Source organism: Sorex fumeus, unplaced genomic scaffold, assembly GCF_029834395.1.
Source record: "Sorex fumeus unplaced genomic scaffold, SorFum_2.1 ptg000034l, whole genome shotgun sequence".
In the NCBI taxonomy this organism is placed as follows: domain Eukaryota; kingdom Metazoa; phylum Chordata; class Mammalia; order Eulipotyphla; family Soricidae; genus Sorex; species Sorex fumeus.
This window is the reverse complement of record NW_026606091.1, coordinates 17,814,158-17,839,987: the sequence shown is the minus strand read 5'-3', so window position 1 is coordinate 17,839,987 and position 25,830 is coordinate 17,814,158. Positions and strand designations below refer to the sequence as shown.

The following is a 25,830-nucleotide window of genomic DNA, read 5'->3' as shown; positions in this document are numbered from 1 at the left end:
CTGTTGTAACTTCTGTTCCTATCTTACCATCAGTCCCTAATGATCTGAAGTACAAATGCTTTTCCCTCTTTTTTGCATAGCAAACGTTTGGCAGGACTCTAAACACACAATACTAAAGTGACCAACATGATCCCATTAGAAATCAGGATTCTACAAAGGTTTTTTTTTGAGAGACATTCATAGAAAACACTAAACATTTCCTTTCTTTACAGTAGTTAAATGATTCAACTCCTTTATAACTTGTAGCACTGTCCTCCTGTTTTTCATTGATATGCTCCAGTGGGCACCAGTAACATCTCCGTTGTGAGACTTGTTGTTACTGTTTTTGGCATATTGAATACACCACAAGGAGCTTGCCAGGCTCTCCTGTGTGGGCGGGATACTCTCCGTAGCTTGCCGGGTTCTCTGAGAGGGACGGAGAAATCGAACCAGGTCAGCCACATGCAAGGCAAACTCCCCACGTGCTGTGCTATATCTCCAGCCCTTATAACTTGTAATACACTTTTTTGTTTAGAAAACTGTTGATGAATATTTATTAAATGACATACTAATTCATTTATTGTTTGACTACTGATAACCACATACCGTAATCTACAATTTTTTCTTATTTTATAAAGTTTAGCTATTAATTTATTAAAGTAATATCAATTTACTTGAGAATAAATGTATGCATTAGGGATGCCGCACCTATCACCAAAATGCTTATAAGCCTCAACCACAGTCCATAAGATCCTTCCTTTTCACTTAGTGCCAGGACTTAAATCCAAGAACTCTCATATTTGAGGCAAGCTGCCCTAATTTTTTCTTTTTGTTTCTTTCTTTCCTTTTTTTGTTTCTTTCCTCTTTCTCTCCCTTCCTTCCTTCCTTCCTTCCTTCCTTCCTTCCTTCCTTCCTTCCTTCCTTCCTTTCTTTCTTTCTTTCTTTCTTTCTTTCTTTCTTTCTTTCTTTCTTTCATTGAATTGCCATGAGTTACAATTGCAAAGCTTTCCTGTTCGAGTTTCACTCATATAATGATCAAACACCCATCCCTCCACCAGTGTACATTTTCCATTTTCCACCACCAATGTCCCCAGTATCCCTCCCTCAACCACTAGTGCCACCCCTCCCGCTGCCTCTATGGCAAACAATTTCCCTCATACTTTCTCTCTACTTTTGGGCATTATGGTTTGCAATACGGAATCTGAGAGGCCATCATGTTTGGTCTTTTATCTACTTTCGAGGCTGCTCCTTTTTAAGCCACATCCTCAACCCATTTTTCTTGTTTTAAACATTTCACTTTTTTCTCTAAGTTTGGCTACATTGTTTGAGTGCTGCACTTGGATGAATCTTTAATTTTAGCAGTTTAGTAGCATGCTCCATCCTAGAGAGGTCTCCCAGGAGGCTGAAATAGGTACATTTCACCTTCTTTTGTGCATTTGTGTAGCCGCATTCCATTAATTCTTGACTGAAGCTAGCTGATTCTGAAATGACAGGAAGAGAAGATTCATTTCAGCTGAATGATAAATCAATACAAATGAAGGACCAAAAATTATTTCAAAAACATAAGTATATTAAAGTGTCATGTATTATTAGGATGACTGTTTTACTTAATGGATAAAGAGTGGTCTTCTGGTTGGGAAAATCTAATGTTAAATTATTTCATAATGTGATCATTGACATGTCATTTCAGCCATACTCTTACCCACATATGCACACTCCCTCTTACATGTACAGGCATCCCAGTAAAAAGCAGAGCCCACTTTTTTATGTAGTCAAACAATATGCATTAGGAATAAATAGTGCTCTCTACTTTAGAATTAGAGACTTACAAAGGTTGAATGAGAATTTAGGGGTTGTTTAACTCAGTCATTCATTATCACTGGGGATCTTCAGTCTATTAAAGTGCCAGTTTACAAACTGCATCATTTCAAACAAATCAAATAGTACCATTATTCAACTTTTTTTGTGGGTGGAGTATGAGGGGGTGCAATAAGGGAAGTATTATAAGCTTTTTTTAAAACTTGCTTAAATTTCACAAGGAAAACTGCTGAACTTCCAGAAAATGTTCACAAGGAAAATCGATAGGAAGAGTAACAATTTTGTAATACAAAGGGAGGATCCAAGTCCTCTAGTAGTTGACTTGATAAAGTTCAGAACTGGTAGAGCTGAACTAGTACAAAATAGCAAAAGGAAAGAGGAAAAGAAAGTAGAAGATGGAAATGGTATCTTGCTCCTTTTTAAATGTTCATTAAGATTTCTTGAAGACTCTTGTCACCCAGGGGATGGTTTGGCATTGCCTCCCTGGTCATCTCTCTACTCCAAACTAGATAAATGTGGTTAACGTTGCAAGATCAACTGAAGAGTCGGGAAGCATTAATGCCACCATTAACCTGATGAAGGACAGGCTTATCAGATAGTACAATACTTCTTAAAAAGAAAATGAAGGAGGTAATTTAGGATAGAAATTGAATTTCAATTTATAAAACATACCTTATTTCCTCCTGAGATATGTTGCGAATTTCTGCAAGTGGTAGAAACATCTTCTCATTTCCACAAGAACTATCTCCCAGGCACAATGACTATATTTCTTATCTTTTAAGAAATTGTTTAACTTCTTAAAGTATCTCCTCAGTTCTAGGTTGCTGGGATGCAGGACCATAGCTCCTGGTTGTCTAATTGTATCTTCCTTTTCTTTCAAGATTTCATTTTCTTTCTCTTCTTCCATGCAGTATTCTAGGTACTGCAATTTCCTATTAAGTCCAATTTGAATTTGATCCAGGTCTCTCTCTTCCAAAGAGGATTTGTAGGTATACTGATAGAAGATGTTGAAGGCCTGTATGACCATTTCGTAGATAGTTTCTGTGATGTCCCTTTTCGTAGACTGGGGTTGTGAAAAGATTTCATGTGGCAGCTCAAAAGCTTTGATTTCTCCAAGACATTCTAGAGGAAATGAATTGCTCATACTGTTCAGAACTCTCATATTTTGCCAGGTCATTCTCCTCAGGTGAACATGTAGGAAGTTACAGTCTAGAGAGAGTATGCCAGTGATGAACAGACTTATAAAGTATACACACCAAAGAGACATTTGAATAATACTAGGATTGGCCCTCATTTTTTTTTTTGTCTATTTCCTGACCTAAAAAACTCATCAGATTCAAGTCTGACAATGATGTTTTAGATCTTGAGTATTTATACACCTGAATACCTTCGCTGGGGAGGAGTTTTCTTATTTCTCAATGTAAGGGTTTCAACCCCTTTGCCTTTGAGGCTTGGGAAAAAAAAACCCTTTAGGTGACTATGTTGTTCTTGAAAGAGATATCAAAATATATCTTTTATTTATTTATTTTTTACTAAAGTGAGCAAAACATTACCATTGCCTTAGATCCCCATATGATCCATTCTGGTACTATAGAATCACCATTACGAGTAATGCAGAGTACAAAAGGAAGAACTGAAAATCGTGTGTCAGTAAACTCACTTATTCACGCACTCAAATCTATTACAAATAGGAAAGCAATCCCCTCCCCCACTCCACAAGAAAATATTTTGTTAAACCTGATCCTGTAATCAAACATTTTCTCACATTGATTTAGTCAAAACTTAACCAAATGACTATCATTTACTAAGAAAGTCTGCTGATAGGTGATGGAAGTAATTAAAGATTTGGCTGTTTTCAGCCATGTTCAAGTTCTTTCACAGTCAGCCTCCCTCATTTCCAGGGTTGTTTTAAGAACCTCCAATACCAAATCCCATAAATGCTATTTTTTTATCTATGTATACATACTTTAAATAAAATTCAAAATACAAATTAGCAGAGTAAGTGGTAAACAACAATAAGCATTCATTATAAACATCAGTTATAACATTATACTATAATGACAAAAGTTTTGGACTATAATTGACAGGAAACTCAACTGATGGAAACAAAACTGCAAATAAGGGAAACTACTGTATTTTCTTGTCACATGCAGTTTTGCATTTTGTTCATTATATTCAAAATTTCCCCACTTTATAGTCATGCCATATCTTATTCCATATTGTCATTCAATTAAAATTATAGTTTTAGCATTATCACCTGCTAGTAACTAGGCTGGGTCTAAAGATAGAGTTTATAATTCATGATATCTCGAAGTCCCTTGTTATAGAGCAGTCCTAGTCTAAGTGCTAGATAATAGGAGTAATCCACAGGTCTTCCAGATAGCATGATCTCTTTCCAATGTGTTCTAAATGTTTGTTTATGCTAATGTTATTAATACATGTAACAAAGAAAGACAGATGATTTATTTTCATGTCTTCTCTCTATCACCATGAGGATGACCTGATTAGTAAATAAAAATAGAGAATACCTATGCAATAATTTACTATACAAACAATTTCATCATTGTTAATCCAAAATTATAATTTAATGGTTTCTCCCATATTCTGTCTGACTCCCTGTCTATCATATTAGTTCCTATGGACCTCATAGAACAGAATCTGGATTTGAAGTTCTATGTAGAAACTTTGTCATTGGATGAAAAGCTTCATAAGAGGTCTGTTAGATTGCATTTTTCTTTGCTGGCTCTGTTGTTTATATATTCCTAACAATTACTATGTTCTAAAGAGGGTGCCTGCCATAAAGGAAAACAGTATTTGCATGCATGCATGCGCACACACATACATTGATGAGAAGTATACACAGACACGTACTGATGAGAAGTATTTTTGGATAAACAATCATTGATCATATCTTTGTTCTATAAAACCATGACATCTGAATATATCAAATATAAATTAGAAAATTAAAAAATGTGACTTGTAAAAATTTATTCATACATTCAAATTTGTTTTTTACACTGTCTGATCTATCTCTATTAGACTATGTGTTGACATAGCCAACGTGTTCTCATTTTAACTATCCTATTTCTCTAGCTTTTTTTGAGACATGTATATGTAGCCAGCATATACTTTCTGTTTTGATGGAGTTATGTGAAGTCCACGTGGATTAAAATGGTAATAGTAATAAACAAGACACAATTTATTTGACAAAGTAGAGACGAGACAGTTCAGTCTAGACGAGATAGCTGTGATTCAGTTCAGAGGCACTTGGCATCTTCTGGTAAGATTTATTGCTTTCTATCAAAAGAAAATTTCAAGCCAGGATGAGAGTAACATGTTGATCATCTGTGTTACTCAGTACATGAAGCTAAGTCATTCCATGTGTGAGGTCAGAAGTGAGGGGCTCAGCACTGGGATGCCTTGTGCCAGGCCTGGCTGTACCTCCCACTTCAAGGACATACAGTGGTCATCACGGAGTTGAGCACAGCTATTTTGATTCAAAAGTTACCCCGAAACCCCAATAATTTTACTCATTCTTACTGCCTTCCACATTGGTAGCAGTCTGTTGGGGGTTCTTTAGAGAACCAGGTTCTCTGAATAATGCATGTGATACAGAAATGTATAACAATGCAAGTGATACATGAACTCTTTATTTTCAAAATTCCAGAAAAAATATGAATATTTAGATAAAGTGCATACTTTGAAGGCTGGAATGATAGCACAGTGGTAGGGTGTTTACCTTGCGTGGCCGGCTTAGACTGAGCTGGGTTCGATTCCTCCGCCCCTTTCGGAGAGCCCAGCAAGCTACCGAGAGTATCTCGCACGCATGGCAAAGCCTGGCAAGCTCCCGTGACGTATTTGATATGCCAAACAAACACAGTAACAACAAGTCTCACAATGGAGATGTTACTGGGCTCTCTCGAGCAAATTGATGAACAACAGGAGGGCAGTGCTACAGTGCTGCATACTCTGTTTGCCAGCTCGGTCTCACTTCGTACCACTCTCTTTCCCTGTAAGTGACAATCATTGTCAATTTGGTATATGTTTTTAGTTGGTATCTAGTCTCCCCACTAAACACTAAAGTACCACGATGTAGCTATGACAGCTGACTTGTTTGCTTCTTTCTCTTGAATGTCATTCATGACCCAAAGAGTTGGAGAGAGACTTAAATCACTTCTTGGGATAGGCAGCTTGAAACTATATTTTTTTTTAAAAATGCCAAAACCAGAGTCTAAACATTCTGATATGCTTTGAAATTTAATCCTACACATGTATCTTTATAACTGTATAGGTGATATCACTGAGGACAATACTTTGAAAGAGCCTAGATTATTAACCTATGGCTTATCTGTCCTGTATTAGACAGACACAGCTGCCAATCCCAGTAGCTGGCTCATAGAAGGTTCTTTATAATTTATTTGGTTACAGAAAAAGAGACAATGAAACCATGCCTCAATGACAGGAAAGTTATTTTTGTGGGCTAATAATTCTTTTGAGATGGTGATTTGAGGAGGACAAAGTCCAGAGTTGGGGAAATTGAGTTCACAGAATGGTAGCTGGTGGCACAAGCATCCATATTGTATCCTTGCCTACTCTCATTGCTTTCTTTTTTTGGTTTCCTGAAGCTGGTTAGGTGATAAGCACTATCATACCTCTGATCTGGTGCAATTACATAGCTTGATTTAGATATCTATTGTTGCAGACTAGGAATATATTTTATTCCGTTTGTATCCAAGACATTGATTACATGAAACCTCAGATATTTTGGGGGAAAAGAGTGCATGATTTCTTATGGTTTTCACGTGTGAATGTAAACCTGTATAAGCAAAAGTACTGAGAAATTCTAAGTCTATCTTCACTTTTTCATCTCCTGCCTAAGTATTGCCACTTTCCTGTATTAAATGTTCCCTGCAGCTGTCATTTTTTATCATATCATGGGAAGTTCTTTGGACAAGCTTACACTTGCTTCTCTTTCATAGCACAGTTTGGCATTATATACTTGGGAACTTCCTATGTAGAAATAATATGAGCTCGTAGAAAGCGAATCCTGGAAAGAAATACAACATAGAAGAATAAGTAGTTAAGCAAATGAATATGCACTGGTAAAATTTACTCTTCAGTTTTGTTTGTTTTGGGGGTTCCCCAGTTGGACTTGTAGTTGGTTGCTAAGATCCAAGGAATTGTGCTGTTGTAGCCCTGAGGGGCCAATAATCAGCAGGGCCACTCTAATGGCACTCAGGGGCCTCTAGGGACACACCCAGTGACAATTACACTTGGGAACCATGTATCACTGGGGATTAGTCATGAACCATGTTCATGCAAAGCAATGGACCATGCTCATCCAAAGCATGTGCCCTTAACCCTGTTCTATCACACGCACACACACACACACACACACACACGCACACCCAACACTCACACACACACACGTGCATGCTCTCTCTCTCTCTCTCTCTCTCTCTCTCTCTCTCTCTCTCTGATTAGAAATGAGCAGAATGGTTCCGTGCATGTTATTTTACCATTATAGCTTCTCTTGGTCCATTTTGAGTCTAATAGGACTTTCAGTTCTGGGTTTTTTCTTTTATTTTGTTTTGGAGCCACATCCAGTGATGCTCTGGGGTTATTCCTGGCTTTGCACTCAGGAATTAATCCTGGAGGTGTTCAGGGCACCATATAGGATGCCCATGGATTAAACCTGGCTTGGGCAAGGGCAACGCAGATGCCATACCCTCTGTATTATCGCTCTGGCCCTCTGGGCTTTGACTTCTGACATAATAATAAGTGTTTCATATGGTGGAAATAAAAAAAACACCTATCAGAATAACCTCTGCTATACACACTGAGTAGATGTGGATTTTCTCCCAGACCATATCTGAGAGTGGTGTAGTCAGGAAAGAAATGATAAAAGTAGTTGATGAACAGTATTGTCTTTTTGTTTAAATCTTAATAGTCATTTCAATCATGTATGTATATTTATGGTGCCAGGGATTAAGCTCAGACCTCACACAAGCAAAGTGTGAATCTACCACTCAGTCTACCACTGAGCCATATACACAGAACTGAAATACTTTCATTCATGTCAATTTTTGTGTGTAAAACATTTTTAACGTACTGCATTGCAGAGCTAAGAAAATGTCTTTTTTGAATTACTATCAATTTGTGTATGGTCATAATATTTCTTGGTGTTTATGAGGAACATAGAAAGGCATTATATAAAAAAAATTAAGAGTCTTTAGTGTAGGATTTCTTTCACATTTCATAATTTTGTTAAAATCCTAGGATTTCCAAATGACCCCAGTCTTGGCTACTCTTAACAAACATATTTATAGTTGGATAGAATGGGGCTTATGTTGTAGACACTCTTCTCATTTGTGTAAATTTAGAACAGACATACCTGAGCTGGAGTTGGCATTCTTCCAAGCAATCATCAAGAATTTGGACTCTTTCCATTTGGTGGCCCTGATAACTTCCATGTGACATCCTAGGTTTCAGGGCTTATCTGTGTCATACTGGGGTGAAATGGCACTACAGAGCCATGTGCAAGGGAATGTAATATGAGCTCTACTCGGAGAAACATACATCCTTTTTAGTTACATCCCACTGGAGGGAACATAGTCACAGTGAAATGTAAGGGATGTTGGGAAATTTACTCCAGCCACGTACTCAGGAAGAGGGAATAGTTTGATGAACTGCTGTCACCTATCTTCCATGCTTCTGACCCATTTGGAAAAATATTCTGTGGGAAATTTACTCTAGCCATATACTCAGGAAGAGGGACTAGTTTGATGAACTGCTATCTCCTATCTTCCATGCTTTTGACCCATTTGGAAAAATATTCTGGCAGTCAAAATGTATTGGTACTGGTGTGAGTTGGTTTGTGGATTAGACTGGCATAGACACCCAATAAAGACTTCTAAAAATTAATTTTGAAGAGAATTGGAATTCTAGCCTTAGGCAACTTTCTAGTAAAATTCCTCACTGACCCCTCCAGTTTCTGAAGAACAGAAGCACTCTTGAAATAAAAATACTTTCTTTTTTTTTTCAAAGTTACGCATACAAATAAGAGAAATGATTCTATGGCATCTTACTTTTTCATTTAGTTATTTTAGGGAGGGCCACACCCAGTGGTGCTCAAGATTTACTCCAGATTCTGAACTCATGGATAACTCCTGACCATGTTCAAGTGACCATATGTGGTGCCAGGCATAGAACCAGGCTTGATCCATACTAGGCAATTGCCGTCCCCACTGTTCTGTCTCCCTGGTAATATGGTATCTTTGAACAAAGCACATTCAGGAAGGAATGTAGCTCTGTGATAGAGCACCTGTTTCGAATGTGGGAGGCCCTGCAAATAATCCCTGCATAATATACATAAATAAAGTATGCTTTGGGAGTAGGGTGATGAGAAGAATGGGCAGAGAAAGTGATTCTGAAAGTGTGATAGCACTGGAACTTGGGCAGTGGGTGTATTGAATCATATACATATAGAGGATATAGAGGTGTGAAGATATACCTTACATTTTTATGGTATTGCAAAGAAATGGTAAATCGTTAAAATTTGATTTAATAATGTTAAAAGTCTGCTTTCATTACCAAAAATAAATCTATTTTTAGTGACAGACTGTTATTTACTGTCTAGAAAAAACATAACCCATGGAAATACCCATAGGACCAACGTATAAATAAAGACCCTTCAGTACCTTCACCCACAACTAACACTGCTTTGGTTATTAATAACATCAAGGAGGGTGTCACAAAGCTTGAGAGAAAGTACAGTGTGTTAGCCACCTGCCTTACATGAGACTGACCCAGGTTCCAACCCCAGTATCTCATATGGTCTCCAGAGCACCACCAGAAGTGGTTCCTGAGTGCAGAGCCAGGAATAACTCCTGAGCATTATCAGGTATGGCACCAACTCCCACCAAAAAAAAAAAAAAAAAAAGGATAGTGCTGCTAAGATTTTTTGCATTACTTTACTTTATCATCACAAGAATGTTGCAAAATAGACTTATCCCTATTTTAAAGTTAAGGAATTAAGGCTATCAGAATTTTATAACTTGACAAAGACTACACAAAAATGAGGCCTGTCTGATATTCTATTGAATTGCTTTAGGTGTGAAATAAGTCTCTTCAGTAGACTGTATTTTTAAACTTTTGTTTGTTTAACTTAATTTTTATTTTTGTTTCTTGAATCAAACATGGCAGTGCTCAGGGCCTATTCCAGACAGTGCTCAGGAAAAGTATATGGGATGCCAGGAATTGAACCAGGGTTGGCCTCATACAAGGCAAGTGCCTTAATTTATTTATTTTTAAACTGGTACATTTCTTTCTTTTTTTTTTTTTTTTGCTTTTTGGGTCACACCTGGCGATGCACAGGGGGTACTCCTGGCTCTGCACTCAGGAGTTACTCCTGGCGGTGCTCAGGGGACCATATGGGATGCTGGGAATCAAACCCAGGTTGGCCTCGTGCAAGGCAAATGCCCTACCCGCTGTGCTATCTCTCCAGCCCCTAAACTGGTACATTTCTTTAAGAGAAACTATAATATCTCAGAGAGCCTGGCAAGTTACCCGTGATGTATTCGATATGCCAAACACAGTAACAACAAAGTCTCCAATGGAGATGTTACTGGGCCTGCTCGAGCAAATCGATGAACAACGGGAGGACAGTGACAGTGACAGTGATAATAAAACGTAAAGTGCTATGCAGTTTGTAAAGTAGCAATGTTATATAATGGGAGAGTAGTCAAGATTATAGTGTATAGGTATAGTGTATAGTATAGTGTATAGGACTGGCAGGGTGCCTACTGTGTGGTATCCATGTACTAGATGATACCTGTTATCACTTAACAATATGAAAGTCAAGACAAGGTATCTTACAAGCAGAGCACAAGCACATTGCTTGGTCTGAGCTTTATAGCAAGTTATACAGTCCTCTTGGACAGAGGATTTGTTTGGGTGGGTAATCAGTGAAATAATGCTTGCAAAATGTATGAAATGCAAGTGAAGAACCTCATAATTAGGGATATTGTAGGGAGATTCCAAGATTTCAGAGGGAAATTAATGTGAGCCATCTCTGAGTTTCCTTCTGCTTCTGAGATTCCATGATTCCTCTCAAACTTCCAGAGATTCCTGAGACAGTGTGCGTGCTTCAAACATCCCATGGGATCGTGGCAGAGACATCAAGGCTAAACTTTAGCACAGCTAGGCAGTGAATGTACTTTTCTCTGACAGTAGCACTCCAGAGCTGAATGCATAAATTGCTTTAGTAATTTCATGTGGCAATCTGCCCAAGTATTTGATTTGACAGGTAAAAGAGGGAAGTAAAGCCCACGAGTATACTAGGTGACGTATTATTTCTTGGATGCTTTTTCCTTTTAGTAATGAAAGTCATAGTCAAGAGGTGGGAAAAGAGAAAGAAAAAGTCTCTCTAGGAAATGAATCTCCAAGTAGAACTGAGACGCATGAAAAATGTCAGTTCTCTCACTGCTTTTGAGTCAATATGCAGGTGCTGATTTTCCCTAAGGGCAACTAAGGGCTGCTGGGGGAGAATCACTCCCTTTTGCCCCTCATGCCAGAGGATGTCACACTCTAGACATGAAAAATAGGAGCAGAGCAGTGTGAGGACTCCATTCTGTAGTTGCCATGGCATTGTCAGAGGGCCATTAAGTGTATCATTCCCAGAGTGTCTTATGAAATATTATGTAACAAGCAAGTCTAGAAAACTCAGGGTTAAACAGAATTAAAGCAACTTCGCTACTGCAAGACTTCCCAAAGACCTCTGATAAGCCAGTAAGAATAATGAGTATCCAAGGAGAGATAATTTCAATGTAGTACTTTGTTGTTGTTATTAATGATAGGCATTGAACCCAGTGACTCACATCTGCACATGTGAATATCTTTAGGGGAGCCTTTAGGGATGGGGGTCCAAGGCCCACAAATAGCGATGCTCAGGGCTCACTCCTAGCTCTGCACTCGGGAATTACTACTGGCAGTGGGATCATAAGGGATCATATGGGATGCCAGGGATGCTGTGTGTAAGGAAAGTGGCCTATTTGTTGTATTGTGACTGTAGCCTGGGGAGGGGGGTTGGAGAGCGAGTGAGGAGAGAGAGAGAGAGAGAGAGAGAGAGAGAGAGAGAGAGAGAGAGAAGAGAGAGAGAGAGAGAGAGAGAGAGAGAGAGAGAGAGAGAGAGAGAGGGGGAGAAGAAAACCACCTGCCATAGAGGCAGGCGGGGGAGGAGGGGTGATAGGAGGGAACCTGGGGACACTGGTGCTGGGAAATATACACTGGTGGAGGGGTGGGGTTGGAATACTGTATGACTGAAATCTAATCATGAACAGCTTTGTAAAGGTCTATCTCACAGTGACTCAATAAAAAAAGTTAAAAAAAAAGTCACTATAGGAAATCACCTTCTGGCCAAGTGGGTTCTGGTTTCTTACTTTTTTCTCAACTTCCCTCATCTCCAGGGGTCAAACCATTCCTGATCTTGCTTATACTGTGCAGATGCCGGGGGTTCTTCTCAAGAGCAAGGATGACTCGTTGGTCCTGACATGTATCTGTGGCTTAAACAGTGGTTTAGGGGCTGAAGAACTAGCTTTGAAGTCTGTCAGCAATTTCTATATAGAATAAACTAGTGCTAACTGAAATCTGAAGCAGGTCCCAGGACTGGTGTTATTTAACTGGACCATCATCGCTGAAATGCATGCATATTAAAGCTATGCAAAAAAATGAGGGCTGTGTTATTGAAATGATGGACCAAATCATGCAGTACAGTTGTTAGAAGCTGACTAGTAAGCTGTCTAGTACGGCCCCTCATGCATGACCCCTCATGCATCTGTCGAATACCTAAGTCTGAATTTGGCTGATGCCAGCCTTAGAGATGACAGTCAATGATGTGTACATTTACAATTAAGCAAAACATAGTGAAGCACTATTTGAACCTTGTATCTGATTATAACGGATAGCACAGCGGGTAGGGTGTCTGCCTTGCACCCAGCCAACATGGCCGACCCGAGTTCGATTCCTCCGCCCCTCTCGGAGAGCCCGGCAAGCTACCGAGAGTATTGGATATGCCAGACACAGTAACAACAAAGTCTCCAATGGAGACGTTACTGGGCCCGCTCGAGCAAATCGATGATCAACGGGAGGGCCTTTACTTACTTACTTACTGTTCTCTGAAATACAGAATCTGAGACCCTGAGATTTATGTATTATTACTTAAAGATAGTAACTCCTGGCAGGATAATTAGAACAGTGAAATTGATCAGTTAAAGAAAGTAATTGTGATGCAAGTCCTGGAATTGAGATAGCTCAATGGCAAGGGGTCAGGCCTTTATGTGTCTCCATTAGCTAGTCATTGGACATGTGTTACCTCAACTTCATGGGATGATCTCTCTCTCTTTCTGGCTAGGTAGTTGTCTCCAACTGCAGTTCCTAGGACAACATTCAGTAGATTATTGTCGCCTCTAATACTTTCAGCAACTGGGAAAATAAATGCTCTGTCCTGAAGGGATCTGGGTAGCATGATATAATACATGGCTACTCTAATTTCAGTGCTACCAGACAGCCACACTTCAGAGTGGCCTGATAACTCTTTCTGGCACAGCTCGAGTCATGATCTGAGACAGGAAGAAGAGCCCAGGTGAAGTGGCAGGCTGTGATCCCAGAATGGCTAGAAGGAAAGGGTGAGCCATCCTCAAGGCGAGAGCTCCCCCATTATAGACTGAAGAAATCGACACTTTGCTGGGTCTAGAGCTGCCCTCCCTCTCATTTTTATTTGTGGTAATTTATTACTTTGCTAATAACCAAGCTCATTGAGGTTTCTCGGGAGTTCAAGATGCCGCTCTGCTTAACGTTCATTGATTTAAAGAAGGCCTTTGATTCTGTTGAGACGGAAGCGGTCATTGAAGCCCTAGCCAATCAGGGCATTCAAGCCCAATACATCAGGATCCTCCGTGAGCTGTATTGCGGATTCACTACCAGGATCTCACCATTCTACAAAGAAGTGATCGTTGATGTCAAGAGAGGGGTGCGGCAGGGTGATACCATTTCACCGAAACTCTTCAGTGCCACCCTCGAGAACATCATGCGACGACTGGAATGGGAAGGAATGGGAGTGAAGATAGATGGTCGGCAATTACACCACCTCCGCTTTGCTGATGACATTGTTTTAATAACACCAAACATCAGCCAAGCGGCACAAATGCTGGCCGACTTTGACCGTGAGTGTGGAAAGGTAGGACTACAGCTGAATCTTACGAAGACAATGTTTATGAGAAACAGCCTTGTTCCTGACGCCCCATTCGCTCTCAACGGAACGACCGTCTCCGAATGCAACAGCTATGTGTACCTAGGTCGAGAGGTCAACATGACAAATGACCTGGCACCCGAGCTGCGCAGGAGGAAGAGAGCGGCTTGGAACGCCTTCAAGAACGTCAAAGAAATAGCTAAGAGGACGAAGAACCTCCGGCTCCAGGCACATCTCTTTGATTCCACTGTTCTTCCTGCATTAACATATGCCTCAGAGACCTGGGCCCTATGCAAACAAGATGAGAACGCTATTCAGGTCTCCCAAAGAAGAATAAAAAGAGCTATGCTTAAAATATCACGTTTCACTCAAATGAGAGAAAGAATCCGGAGTTCTGACATCCGTCGACGATCAAGGATCAGGGACGCTGTCTCATTTGCCAAGGTGTCGAAAATCAGATGGGCTGGTCACGTAATGAGATTTAAAGACGACCACTGGACTAGAGCTGTTACCGACTGGATTCCACGGGATGTCAAAAGACCGCGGGGCCGCCCACCTACCAAATGGTCAGACTTCTTCGTCAAGATCATGAACGATCGGTTTAAGGCCCTCCATGTTCCCGGAGCGAACAGATGCCATTGGGCTACACTAGCGCGCGACAGGGACAAATGGAGACGTTACTGGCGCCCGCTCGAGCAAATCGACGACTAACGGGAAGTTAAGTGATTAAGTGATTACTTTGCCAGTAGTTGATGATTTTGTTCCTCGGTTTTACCTTGGATTTTTAGGGCATTTGGACTCTAAATTGGTGTATTTTGTGAAAATGACAAAAACCCAAGAACAAGTTTGTTGCTTCTTTTTCTTCAGTGGAAAAATAGGTGTCTAGTTAAAAAAATTTTTTTAAATGTCTGCCTCTCCATCTTTCTCTGCTGCCCTCCTGTCTTTCTTCTGGATTTTGGACTCCTTATATGTAGCAAGTTGTGTCTCTGATTTAGTCACCCTAACTCTGACAGCACAGCGGGTAGGGCGTTTGCCTTGCATGTGGCTGACCCTTTGGGGTTCGATTCCTCTGTCACTCTCAGAGAGCCCGGCGAGCTACCAAGAGAATCCTGCCCGCTCAGTGGAGCCTGGCAAGCTCCCCGTGGTGTATTTGATATGCAAAAAACGAAACGACAAGCCTCACAATGGAGACGTTACTGGTGCCCGCTTGAGCAAATCAATGAACAACGGGAGGACAGTGCTACAGTGCTACAACTCTTATTCATAAAGAATTTAGTTCCTGGACTCTGGCTCCCATGTCCCCAAATTGGGGAAACACCAGAGTCAGCCCCTTTTTAAGTCTCAGAAGTAACTGGGCAGCTCATACATAGGCAAACACACACACACACGACACACTGTACACCACACACATACACACAACACATATACAACACACATATATACATAACACACACAGCATACATCTACCAAACACACACAACACACATACAACACACAACACACACACACGTGCACACACACACACACACATACACACACACAAACATCCTACTTATCCTTCCTAAAGGTCGACTCTGCCTCTGAGGGTGGTTGCTAAACAATTGGCAGGAAAATGTACAGGAGAATAGAAGACTTTGTCACAAAAAGCTGACAGCATGTTTTGGAGTTGCTGATCTCAGCTCTTAGGCTAAATACTAGATTTTAAAAAAGGATTTGTGCCTGCTTCCTAGACAATCTCCTTATGGAGTCTGAAGCTGCTCCTGTCTGTAAGAATTTAGTTTGGGCATCCTGGTGGATTAAGGATTTGGAGATCCTCTTGACAAAGACTTTTTCATCAGGTGACCCGATGACCCATTGGGAGTGGCTGCCTAGAGAATTTGAGTTCAAAAATTCCTGAGGTTGGAAAGAGCCCCTGTCTGATTGTTGTCTGGGCTGGGGAGGATGGGGCACCTATTGTTGGTGTCTGCCTGTGGACGCTCAGTTGAGTGAAGAATATTTTTATTTATTGCATTTTAAATTGATGACTAATATTTACATGCTATCCACTGTTATCCTCTTGAGATATACTATCATTTTCTGAATTATTCAGAGAAAAAAATGTAGGCTATCCGATGATGTTAAAGAAGTTGTCTACTTCTTAGCCTGAAGGGGAACAGGGAAGAATATTATATTTCCAAACGAGCACTTGGATAGGAAAGAGTTAGTAGAACTAGAATGTGGGAATGTGACTTGGTTTTGATGTTGTGTAGGAAACAAAGATCTGAGTTCACCAAGATAATTCTGAGTCCTTTATTGCTGGACCTGCTGACATGAAAGTTTCAGGCTTGAAAGGGAGCATTATGTCATCCCATTTGATCTGATGAACGTAGAGTCTGCAATACTGTGTTTAACAAATGATGACTGCAAACTGGTGACCTGCTGAACTAGTGTGAGAAGGATAGTGTGTGTTTGGGAGGTATGAGAAACCTGAACTATTGTTACTATAGCGGAGGAGAAGCAGGGTTAGATTCTAGTCTTTATCCTTTTCCTTGAGGGTGTAATTTCCGTGAAAGTGCATTAAGGACAATAAGTAAACTTTGACCTATAATTGCCAAGTTTCCTTTTTGCCTAGTGAATTCTCTTCTTGATAAGCCAAAATGTAAAAAGCTGCCCTAATAGTGTCAGTTCTTTCACTTTTCCTTGCCGAAAGTATACAACCTCGCTACACAGAGATTCTTCCATCTCATACATAGTACTTTTTAAAGTACTTTTTTGTTTGTTGTTGTTAAGGGAGATTGCTATAACTTACTTGTAAATAAGGACTCCTTTTCTGTATTCAATAACGGCACCTGTTTGGGCTTTCTGTAACTTGAATTTTGTGATAAGTCAGAACTTTGCAAAGAATTCTACCTTCCTCATAAGATATCTTATAGGTATAAAGTCACCATTTTGTTGCCAGTACAGGGAATTTGAGATATTGAAAGGAAAAGAATAGGTAAACCAGACTCAGTTAAAGTTATTTGAACACCTTCATTCTGGATTTTTGGCCACTGGTATGCTCCCTTAAGGATTTTTCAATCCATTTCAAAATTCTTTTGTTTTTGGCCACACTCAGCGATGCTCAGGGCTTACTCCTGGCTCCGTGCTTAGGAATTATCCAGGTCAGCAGTGTGCAAGGCAAGTGCCTTACCCATTGTACTATTTCTCTGGCCCCATTTTAAAATTTTTGAACATTCTGATATGTCACTGTCCTCCCATTGTTCATCGATTTGTTCGAGCGGGCCCAGTAATGTCTCTATTGAAGACTTTGTTGTTACTGTGTTTGGCATATCGAATACATCACGGGTAGCTTGCCAGGCTCTGCCGTGCAGACGAGATTCTCTGGGTAGCTTGCCGGGCTCTCCGAGAGGGGCGGAGGAATCGAACTCAGGTCGGCCATGTTGGCTGCATGCAAGGCAAACGCCCTACCACTGTGCTATGACTCTTCAAATAAAGTCACAGAATTTTTTGATTGTTTGAGGGCCCTACCTGGTGGTGCTCAGGGCTTACTCCTGGCTCTGTGCTCAGGGACTACTCCTGGTGGGTTCAGTGAATTACATGGGATGCAGGGGATTAAACCCATGTCCATTGTGTGCAAAGCAAGCACTATCTCTTTGACCTCATTTTCATAGAATTTTGGAACAACCGACAATTAAGTTAGTTATGAAAAACACATAACTTGAAACTGTTTTTTATATCAGACTAATTAAAAAGGCGGATTTTATTTATTTATTTAAATTTGGTTTGGGGGCCACATTCAGTTGTGTTCATGGTTTGCTCCTGACTCTGCTCAAGTATCTCTCCTAGTGGGACTGCAGGCTGGGGGTGGGGGTGCTGTGTGGTACTTAGAATCAATCCAGGTTGATTGTCTAACCTACAGTACAATTTCTCTGGCCCCGAAAACATAGATTTTTAGTGGAAAATTTATAATTTAGTGGATGCATATATTATAAATGATTTCAGTATAAGATTTAATGGTAGTTATAATTCTATCCAAATAAGAGTGTGAAAATTGCAAACAGTAGTAAGGGAAAAAAATAATGTTCCCAAGTGGAGATCCTTCAGTATTAGAACCCATTGCTTAGTAATATTGACAGAAGCACATTAACAAAAAATACACTCACTTCCTGCTCAAATAGCCCCCCAGGAGGTGGGATAGTGAGTGGCATAATATGACTCACTTTCCTCACAAACCGGATATTGGCTTTCTAATAAGAAATGACACATATGGAAAGTAAATTAGTAAATACTAAAGTATCTGTTTAGAAAACTGTGGTGTTTATTAAATTGCACAGCCTGCAAAGGCCTAAATTACTCATCTCAAATGTTCATTGGATTAGATGTGATTAATATTCCATTTGTTAAAGGCTTAGATAAAGATGTCTTAACCTGACACATTTCCTTTCTTTGTGTCTTAAATGAGGACCTGAGTCTGTGCTGGGGTGATAGAATCTTCATTTATTTACATGATGACTTGCTTCACGATCCTAAAAAGTTAATAGGCTTGCTTTCTTCCTTGCCCTTCGTTTGCTGAATCATAAGAAAGACTCTTGAATTCCAGTCGTCTCTCTCTCTGACTTACATGTGATTTTTCTTTGTTCTTCAGTTTTTCCATAATACAAAAAATAAACTTCTAGTTGTTGCTCTGGATGTACTAAACATGCATTTGTATGTGAAAAACAAAACGAAACAAAAAAACCAGTAACCGAACCATACACTCAGTAACGCTTATCTATCTGGGTCTGGGGGCATGTAGGCACTTAGCTCAGTGGTAGAGTACATGGTCTATGTGAGGCCCCAAGCTTGATCTCTGGCACCAGAACAAAACAGAATTACATCAAAATGTAAAAGCTTAACACATTATTCCTAGTTTTAATAAAAATGCATTTGGAAATTGATTAGATGAGTTGGTTGGACAGTTTAGAATTTAAATGTATGGCTCTTTCCAGTTCATTTGTTAGATAGTAATTTATGCACATACAGATAAATTTAGTAACTTGCACTTTAAAATCCTGTGGGTATTTGATCATTGTATAATTGAAACCCAAGCACAAAAATGTGTAAGTCTGCAACTGTACCTCATGATGTCTCACTATTAAAAAAATTTTTAATAAAAAAAAATCCTATGGGAAGAGCTTTTGAATCAAAATTTGAAAACTGGGAGTTCACAGGTCTATTTTGGTTCTCTAAGGTGTTTTGTTTGCTCATACAATGCATTGCTTTTCTTTTTCATTGTCAATCTTTAAAAATACAGAGAAATGACATAAAATGTGGATATCTAGTTACTTTTGAAAAATTGAATATCCAGCAACTTGTGGTCTTTATCCTTTTATTAGCAGCTTCTGCTTGGGCTGAGTAACTACCCCCTAATAAACAGTACTTGTGTCTTTATCTACCTGACAATCCCAAAACATTTGAGTATTAGACTGTGATACTACAAATAAAGATTTCCTCTGCTGACTTAGATGAGAAAATTCTAGTGCTGAGAATAAATCATTTAAGCACAGTTAAGTGTTATTTATATTCAAAGAGATCTGGCACCCGATTCAAAAAAGTACTGCTATCTTAAATGGATCCTTCTAATGTCTGCTTTCTCTTCGGTTGGTCTGAAGGAGTGTTTGCAAATGTGTTTTACCAAGATCATGGCATAACCAGTTTCCTCCCAAGCATGCACACATCACACACTTACTCCAACAACTCTCTAATTAATAGTCTAACATGGCTCATAAGATTTCCAAAGCCAATTAAACAATGCTCACTCTTGTACCTCCCAGTTGATTGGGGAGTAGCTTGGTAAATGCTGTGATTGATATGAAAAGTAGCAACGTATTCTTAAGCACTTTTAACACCGTCCTTACTCTGGACTTCACAAGCTTTCAACACTGGGCCTTTTTATCTTCTCTGCTTTGGGATTGTGAGAACGCCATGAAAGCTACTTGCATCACAGCTTTCCTGTGGGTTGGGAATCAGGCCTGGAAGGAGAGTGAGTGCTTTTGGGGAGAGCAGGTGGGAGCAGGCAGCTGTCATCTGAATAGCATTTCCCTCTGGCTTTTATTCTGTTGTCCAAAATCTCCATCTATTCATATTCATGGTTTCCATCTCTCTGTATACCACCCCGGCTTTGTAAATTTTATTTTTTTTTCTGGCTGTCTTGGCTTTTTATTTACATTTATTAAGGATCATTGAACTACTTCAGAAAAATAATTAGCTAGCAGAACTTGGAGCTAGTAGGTAGAGAATCTATTAGGAGAAGTTCATTTAAGGAAGTCAATGCCATACCTCCATAATAAGTTAACTTTATGTTCACTGATCTTTTAATTAATTCCACCTCTATGATGACTATCTTCATGCTGATCAGAGAAAAAAAAGAAGCAAAAATTTTTATAGTCTAATTGCAAAAGTAATACATATTTAGTATAGATAATGTGAAACTGCAAAATTCAGTACTGTACAAAAAATAAATTTGAATAAAATAACCCCAATTCTGCCATTGAATGATTGAATAATTGTTAACATTTAAGTTTATTTTTTCCCCTATGAGTATATGGCTTATAGGAAATTGAGATCATGCTAGACATGCCATTTTACTACTCACTATTTGCATAATGCTGTGTTATAAGATTTTTTCATATCTTTAAATCAACTCTTTAAAATGTATCACAGAATACATACAGAATGCTATAGGTATCCAACGCTTTTCAAAAGTTAGGATTAGGCCACTTGGATTTATGAAAGCTATACATTAATAATGTACCTGTTTTCCCTAACTAAAATAAATCTGAAGGGAATTTCTGCTTCCAGGTCAAAAAGGCAAAAACTATGTTTAGCGTTGGTCTTGCAGCAAGGTCTTATAGGGTCAAGCCATCACCCTGAGCAGTGAGTGTGGTACCACCAAGTTGCTTCCTGGAAACTACTTTTTTAGTTTGTGTATTTATCATCTCATTCTGCTTTTACTGTGGGTTAATGTTATTGTATGTCTTATGTGTTATTTAGTGTGTCTTGGTAAATTATATCTTGGCTCTAGGATCACTCTTAAAATTGTGCATCTAATTATGGAGAGTGCATCTTTCATTTTATATCCTCTGACTAGCATGTAGCACTGTAGCACTGTAGCACTGTCCTCCCATTGTTCATGGATTTGCTCAAGCGGGCACCAGTAATGTCTCCCTGTGAGACTTGTTGTTACTGTTTTGGCATATTGAATATGTCACGGGTAGCTTGCCAGACTTGCTGGGCAATCCGAGAGGGACGGAGGAATCGAACCCGGAGCCAGGAAAATCTGTATGTATATGGATAACCATGACTAATAAATTTTTGGAAAGATAGCAAATTTGAATGATAAACAGTGCAATGATAAAGATAATGATATGCTTTTTGTACATCTATAAGTTTTCCTTTGGAAACATTCCCAGAAGTGACTGAATCAAAGAGCGTAGTTGGGCTTAACTGCTAACTCCAGAACATTAGTAGGAATTAATTGAACCTTCTAGTGGTGCCATTTTGTGAGAGACCTAAATTGGGAGGGTTTTCAAGACTGTCTTTCTGGGAAGCTGTTTAGAGTATTCAACTGCTTTACCTAGTTTTTTTTTCCCCCCCGTTTTGGTGAGGTCAGGGTGTTACACTCAAGCATGGCATTTTTTTTCCCTTTTTGGGTGATACAGGCGATGCTTATGGGTTACTCCTGGCTCTGCACTCAGGATTTACTCCTGACAGTGCTCTGGGAACCATATGGGATGCTGGGGATTGAACCCAGGTCGACCAGGTAGGACAAAGCAAATGCCCTGCTCACTGGACTATCATTCCTGCCTGCTCATGGCATTTTTAATGCTTGAAAAAGAATAACCATTTAAGTTGCTTAACTTTTTGAAGTGCTACAAACTACAGAAATATTTAGAAAAGTCTGGGCCATCATCCTAACTAACATGTGTTATATATCGTGAGCGGAAAACCAACTTCTTCTGTAAGAAAACATGAATGTCTGCTGGGGAACATGTATTTGCTTTGAGAACTCTTGGGACCAACGAAATAAAATGCTTAATAACAACAGCATAATGAGGCCATGGGAGTGCTGAAAGCTATAATTAAAGAGTGATTTTAAAGAAGCCTAGGGACAGTGTGTTGTAGGCGCCCCAGGAGAAAGCTTCAGTTCAGAATAGGTGGATTCCTTTACAGACAAAGATTAATATGTTTTACCACCTGGGGTGACTTAATTAAAAGACAATCGTAGTTTCCCCTATTATAAGTTAATTCCTCTTATTATTGCAGAACTATTATTCTATTGAGCAGATAAGCCACAGATAACCAGGTCCATATGTTTAAACATTTTGGCTGTAGAACTGAAATATTAAATAGCACTGGAGAAGTTTAAAAGTAGAAGGGCGGGGTTGAAGCAATAGTACAGTGGATAGGATGTTTGCCTTGCACGTGGCTGACCTGGGTTCGATCCCTGGCATCCCATATTGGTCCCCTGAGCCTGCCAGGAATAATTACTGAGTGAAGAGTCAGGAGTAACCCCTTAGCATTCAGGTGTGGCCCCCAAAGCCCATTCCCTCATTAAAATAAAATTAAATAAATAAAAGAAGAGGGACCTGAGAGATAGCACAGGGTGAATGCACTTCTCTTGCATGTTGCCAGCCTACATTTTTTAATTAAAAATTTTTAATAATTATTGCCTTTCAGTCATACACAGATCCAGCACCCATCCCTCCACCAGTGCACACTTCCCACCACCAATATCCCCTGTTTCCCTTACAACCATCTCCCAACACTCGCCTGCCCCCTCCCCCCAGCCTCCTTCTATAGGAGGCACTTTCCTTCTTGTTCTCTCTCCTTTTCCTTTTGTTCCAGCCCACATTTGATCCCTATTACCACATATGGTCCATCTAATGCTGCCAGAAGTGATCCGTGAGTGTAGAGCCAGGAGTAAGCCCTGAGTACGGCTGGGCATACCCTCCCCCACTAGCAACCCAACAACAAAAAGTAGATACTGTGCTATGCATATGCACAACATCCCAATCTGCAACCGAAGAACCCTAGGAAGACAGACCCTGAACTGACCAATTGAACTACAGTTTGAGGCAGAGAGCAGAAGAATCATGGAATAACAGATTTTAGTAGATCAACTTTGAATAAGTTCTTCCCAGTGTTGTCTAATGAAACTTAACTTTTCAGCCATCCTTCTGAATTTAACAAAGTTTCTTAGTCCTCGAAACCAGTATTTTTTTCTATAAAATTTATTTGGCAAGTGTAATCCTAGTTGTTCATATGGTGGAATTGAGCGTATAAAGACCCCAGGACTTGGCCCGAATTGCTGTGCCTCCTATGGTATTTCAGTTGGAAAATGTGGCTGCATTTTGTCATAAAAACATTTAAGGACTTTTATTTGACTTTAGTGATTCTAAATTATTTAGAAAACATCTAAACTGTGGTGATGAAGAGATAAAACTGTTAATCTCTGCTAATTATACTGATGTGTTGCCTGCATGATTGTTTGGTAGGAGATGTTATCCCACTGAGATACTGGGGACTGTAGTTACTCTTCCCTGAGGACAGAACACTTCTCTTGAAAGGAGAGGAGAATTCCGGAGCTTGCTTTTTTATGTTACAGTAAAGGAAACTCTTGAAATTTATATTTTTTAGAGTGAACATGCAAGATTAATTTCTAATGGATTTTATTTATCTGCTTGGGTATCAAGTTCTGTGAAGAACTGATCATGAACAGTTCTAATAATATTTGAAGTTAGCCCCATAATTTCAAAGTTTGAGGTTTGAACTTATTGGAATTTGTATACATTGACCAACCGCAGTTGCCTGACTTTCATTCATTTGCCATGTTCATGGATCTGCTCCTTCCATCACTTAGTGACTCACATCAGAATTGAGAGTCTGAACTAAGTTCAGGAGCCTCCTGAACCATAAGCAGCTGCCAGCCCCGTATGTGGGTAGAAGTCTAATAGTGTGCTAAGTCTCATCCTGGAAGCATGCTCCTGTATGTGCGGGCCTCAGGGAGTATGACATAGCTCATCCTACTTCAAGATCTGTCAGACTTCTCTCAGCTTCAGTCTTTGTTTTTCATGTTTATAGCTATTTTTAAATTAGTTAACTTTTGGGGTGGGGGGATCTCCCAAGTGGTGCTCAGGAGGCCCCAAGATCCCTTCTGGAAATTCTTTTGTTGGTAGGGTGTTTGCCTTGTACGTGACCAACTTGGTCGACCTGAGTTCGATTCCTCTGCCCCTCTTGGAGAGCCTAGTAAGCTACCGAGCGTATATCGCCTGTATGGCAAAGCCTGGCAAGCTACCCATGATGTATTCGATATGCCAAACACAGTAACAAGTCTCACAATGGAGACATTACTGGATTTAACAATGGGAAGACAGTGCAGTGCAGTGCAATTGTTATTGTCTGGGAGCCGTACCCAGTGTTGCTCAGGGGTTACTCTTGATTTTGCATTCAGAAATTACTCCTGGTGGTGGTCAGGGGACCATATGGGACTCTAGGGATCGAACCCAGGTTGGCCTTGTGCGTGGTAAGCTTGGACTCACTGTACTACTATTGCTTTAGCCCGACATCTGGCAATTCTTAACCAACTGGGAGGGGGCATACAGAGCTGCTATAGCCCTGCAGTGGCACTGGGAGAGCCGTACTCAGCAGTGTTTGGAGAACCACATGGTACCAGAGATCAGACCGCATTTGGACACATGTAAGGCAAGTGGCTTAACCTCTGTGCTCTTACAGGCCAAATGCATTTGACCTAGTGCCTTATTACTCCAATGTGACAGGGAGACTAGAAGCACCCGCATCACTGACAGTCTGTTATATACACAGCACCTCAGACCTCATCCAGATTCAGGAATCATGATGTGCATTTTAAAAGGATCTTTAGTATTCAAGTTTTGTCAAGGGATTGAGGGGGGGGAGGGGCAACATTACAAATGTAGATTCCTTTTTGTTTATGGGCCATACCCGGCTGTGTTCAGGACTTGTTCTTGGTTGTGAGCCCAGGGATCCCTCCTGGCTGTGCTCAAGGGAGCAAAGGTGGTGCCTGGGATCTAATTAGAGTCACCCATGTGCAAGGCAAATATCTAAAGCTCTGTACTCTCTTTCTCTCTCTCTGTCTCTCTGTCTGTCTGTCTGTCTCTCTCTCTCACTCTCTCTCTCCCCCCCCTCCTTCCCTCCCTCTCTCTCTCTCTCTAACAATTGTAGATTTGATGGGGGATGCATGATGCATCATTACAGTGCTCAGGATTTACTCCTGATTCTGTGATCATGGACTATTCTTGGAGGGGCTCAGGGGACCATATCAGGTAGTGGGGATCAAACCCAGTCCCTTTTCTCAGAGTGCAAGGCAAGCTTCTGACCCCTTGCACTACCAATGTAGATTCTTAAAATCTACGATGGTCCTACAAAGATGAATTGATCAAGAAGAATTTTCAATGTAGATTCTTTTTATTTTTTTCAAGGTAGATTCTTAAATGAATGACCAAAGAGCCCTTTCATGATTAGTGATTGAAATGATTTAGTAGTAATATCTTTCTTTATTCTGTGTCTCTTGCTTTTCAGTTATTACTATTAAGTGGTTTGAACTTATGATCTTTTTTTTCTGTTTCTACAACCTGCAACTTATGCCCATTTTGCACATGGGAAGGCGAAACCTCACAGTGGTTAAGGCAGGAGTTCAATGTCACACCACAAGTAATAGCTGAGTCAGAATGTAAACCTAGAATTGCTTGGTTCCAAAACCTTGCATCTTTCCCTACAGTATCCAGGCA

General features: G+C 40.0%; 2 protein-coding genes across 2 annotated transcripts in view; one reads left to right on the top strand and one right to left on the bottom strand.

The window, feature by feature from the left end:
• The window catches only part of MOB3B (MOB kinase activator 3B), a 238,989-nt gene that overhangs the window by 3,050 nt on the left and 210,109 nt on the right, over positions 1 to 25,830 (top strand). The gene's annotated exons all lie outside the window — the stretch shown is intronic.
• IFNK (interferon kappa) lies at positions 2,471 to 3,091 on the bottom strand. The gene has a single exon (XM_056117134.1). The coding sequence runs from the start codon at positions 3,089 to 3,091 to the stop codon at positions 2,471 to 2,473; it is 621 nt and encodes a 206-aa protein (XP_055973109.1).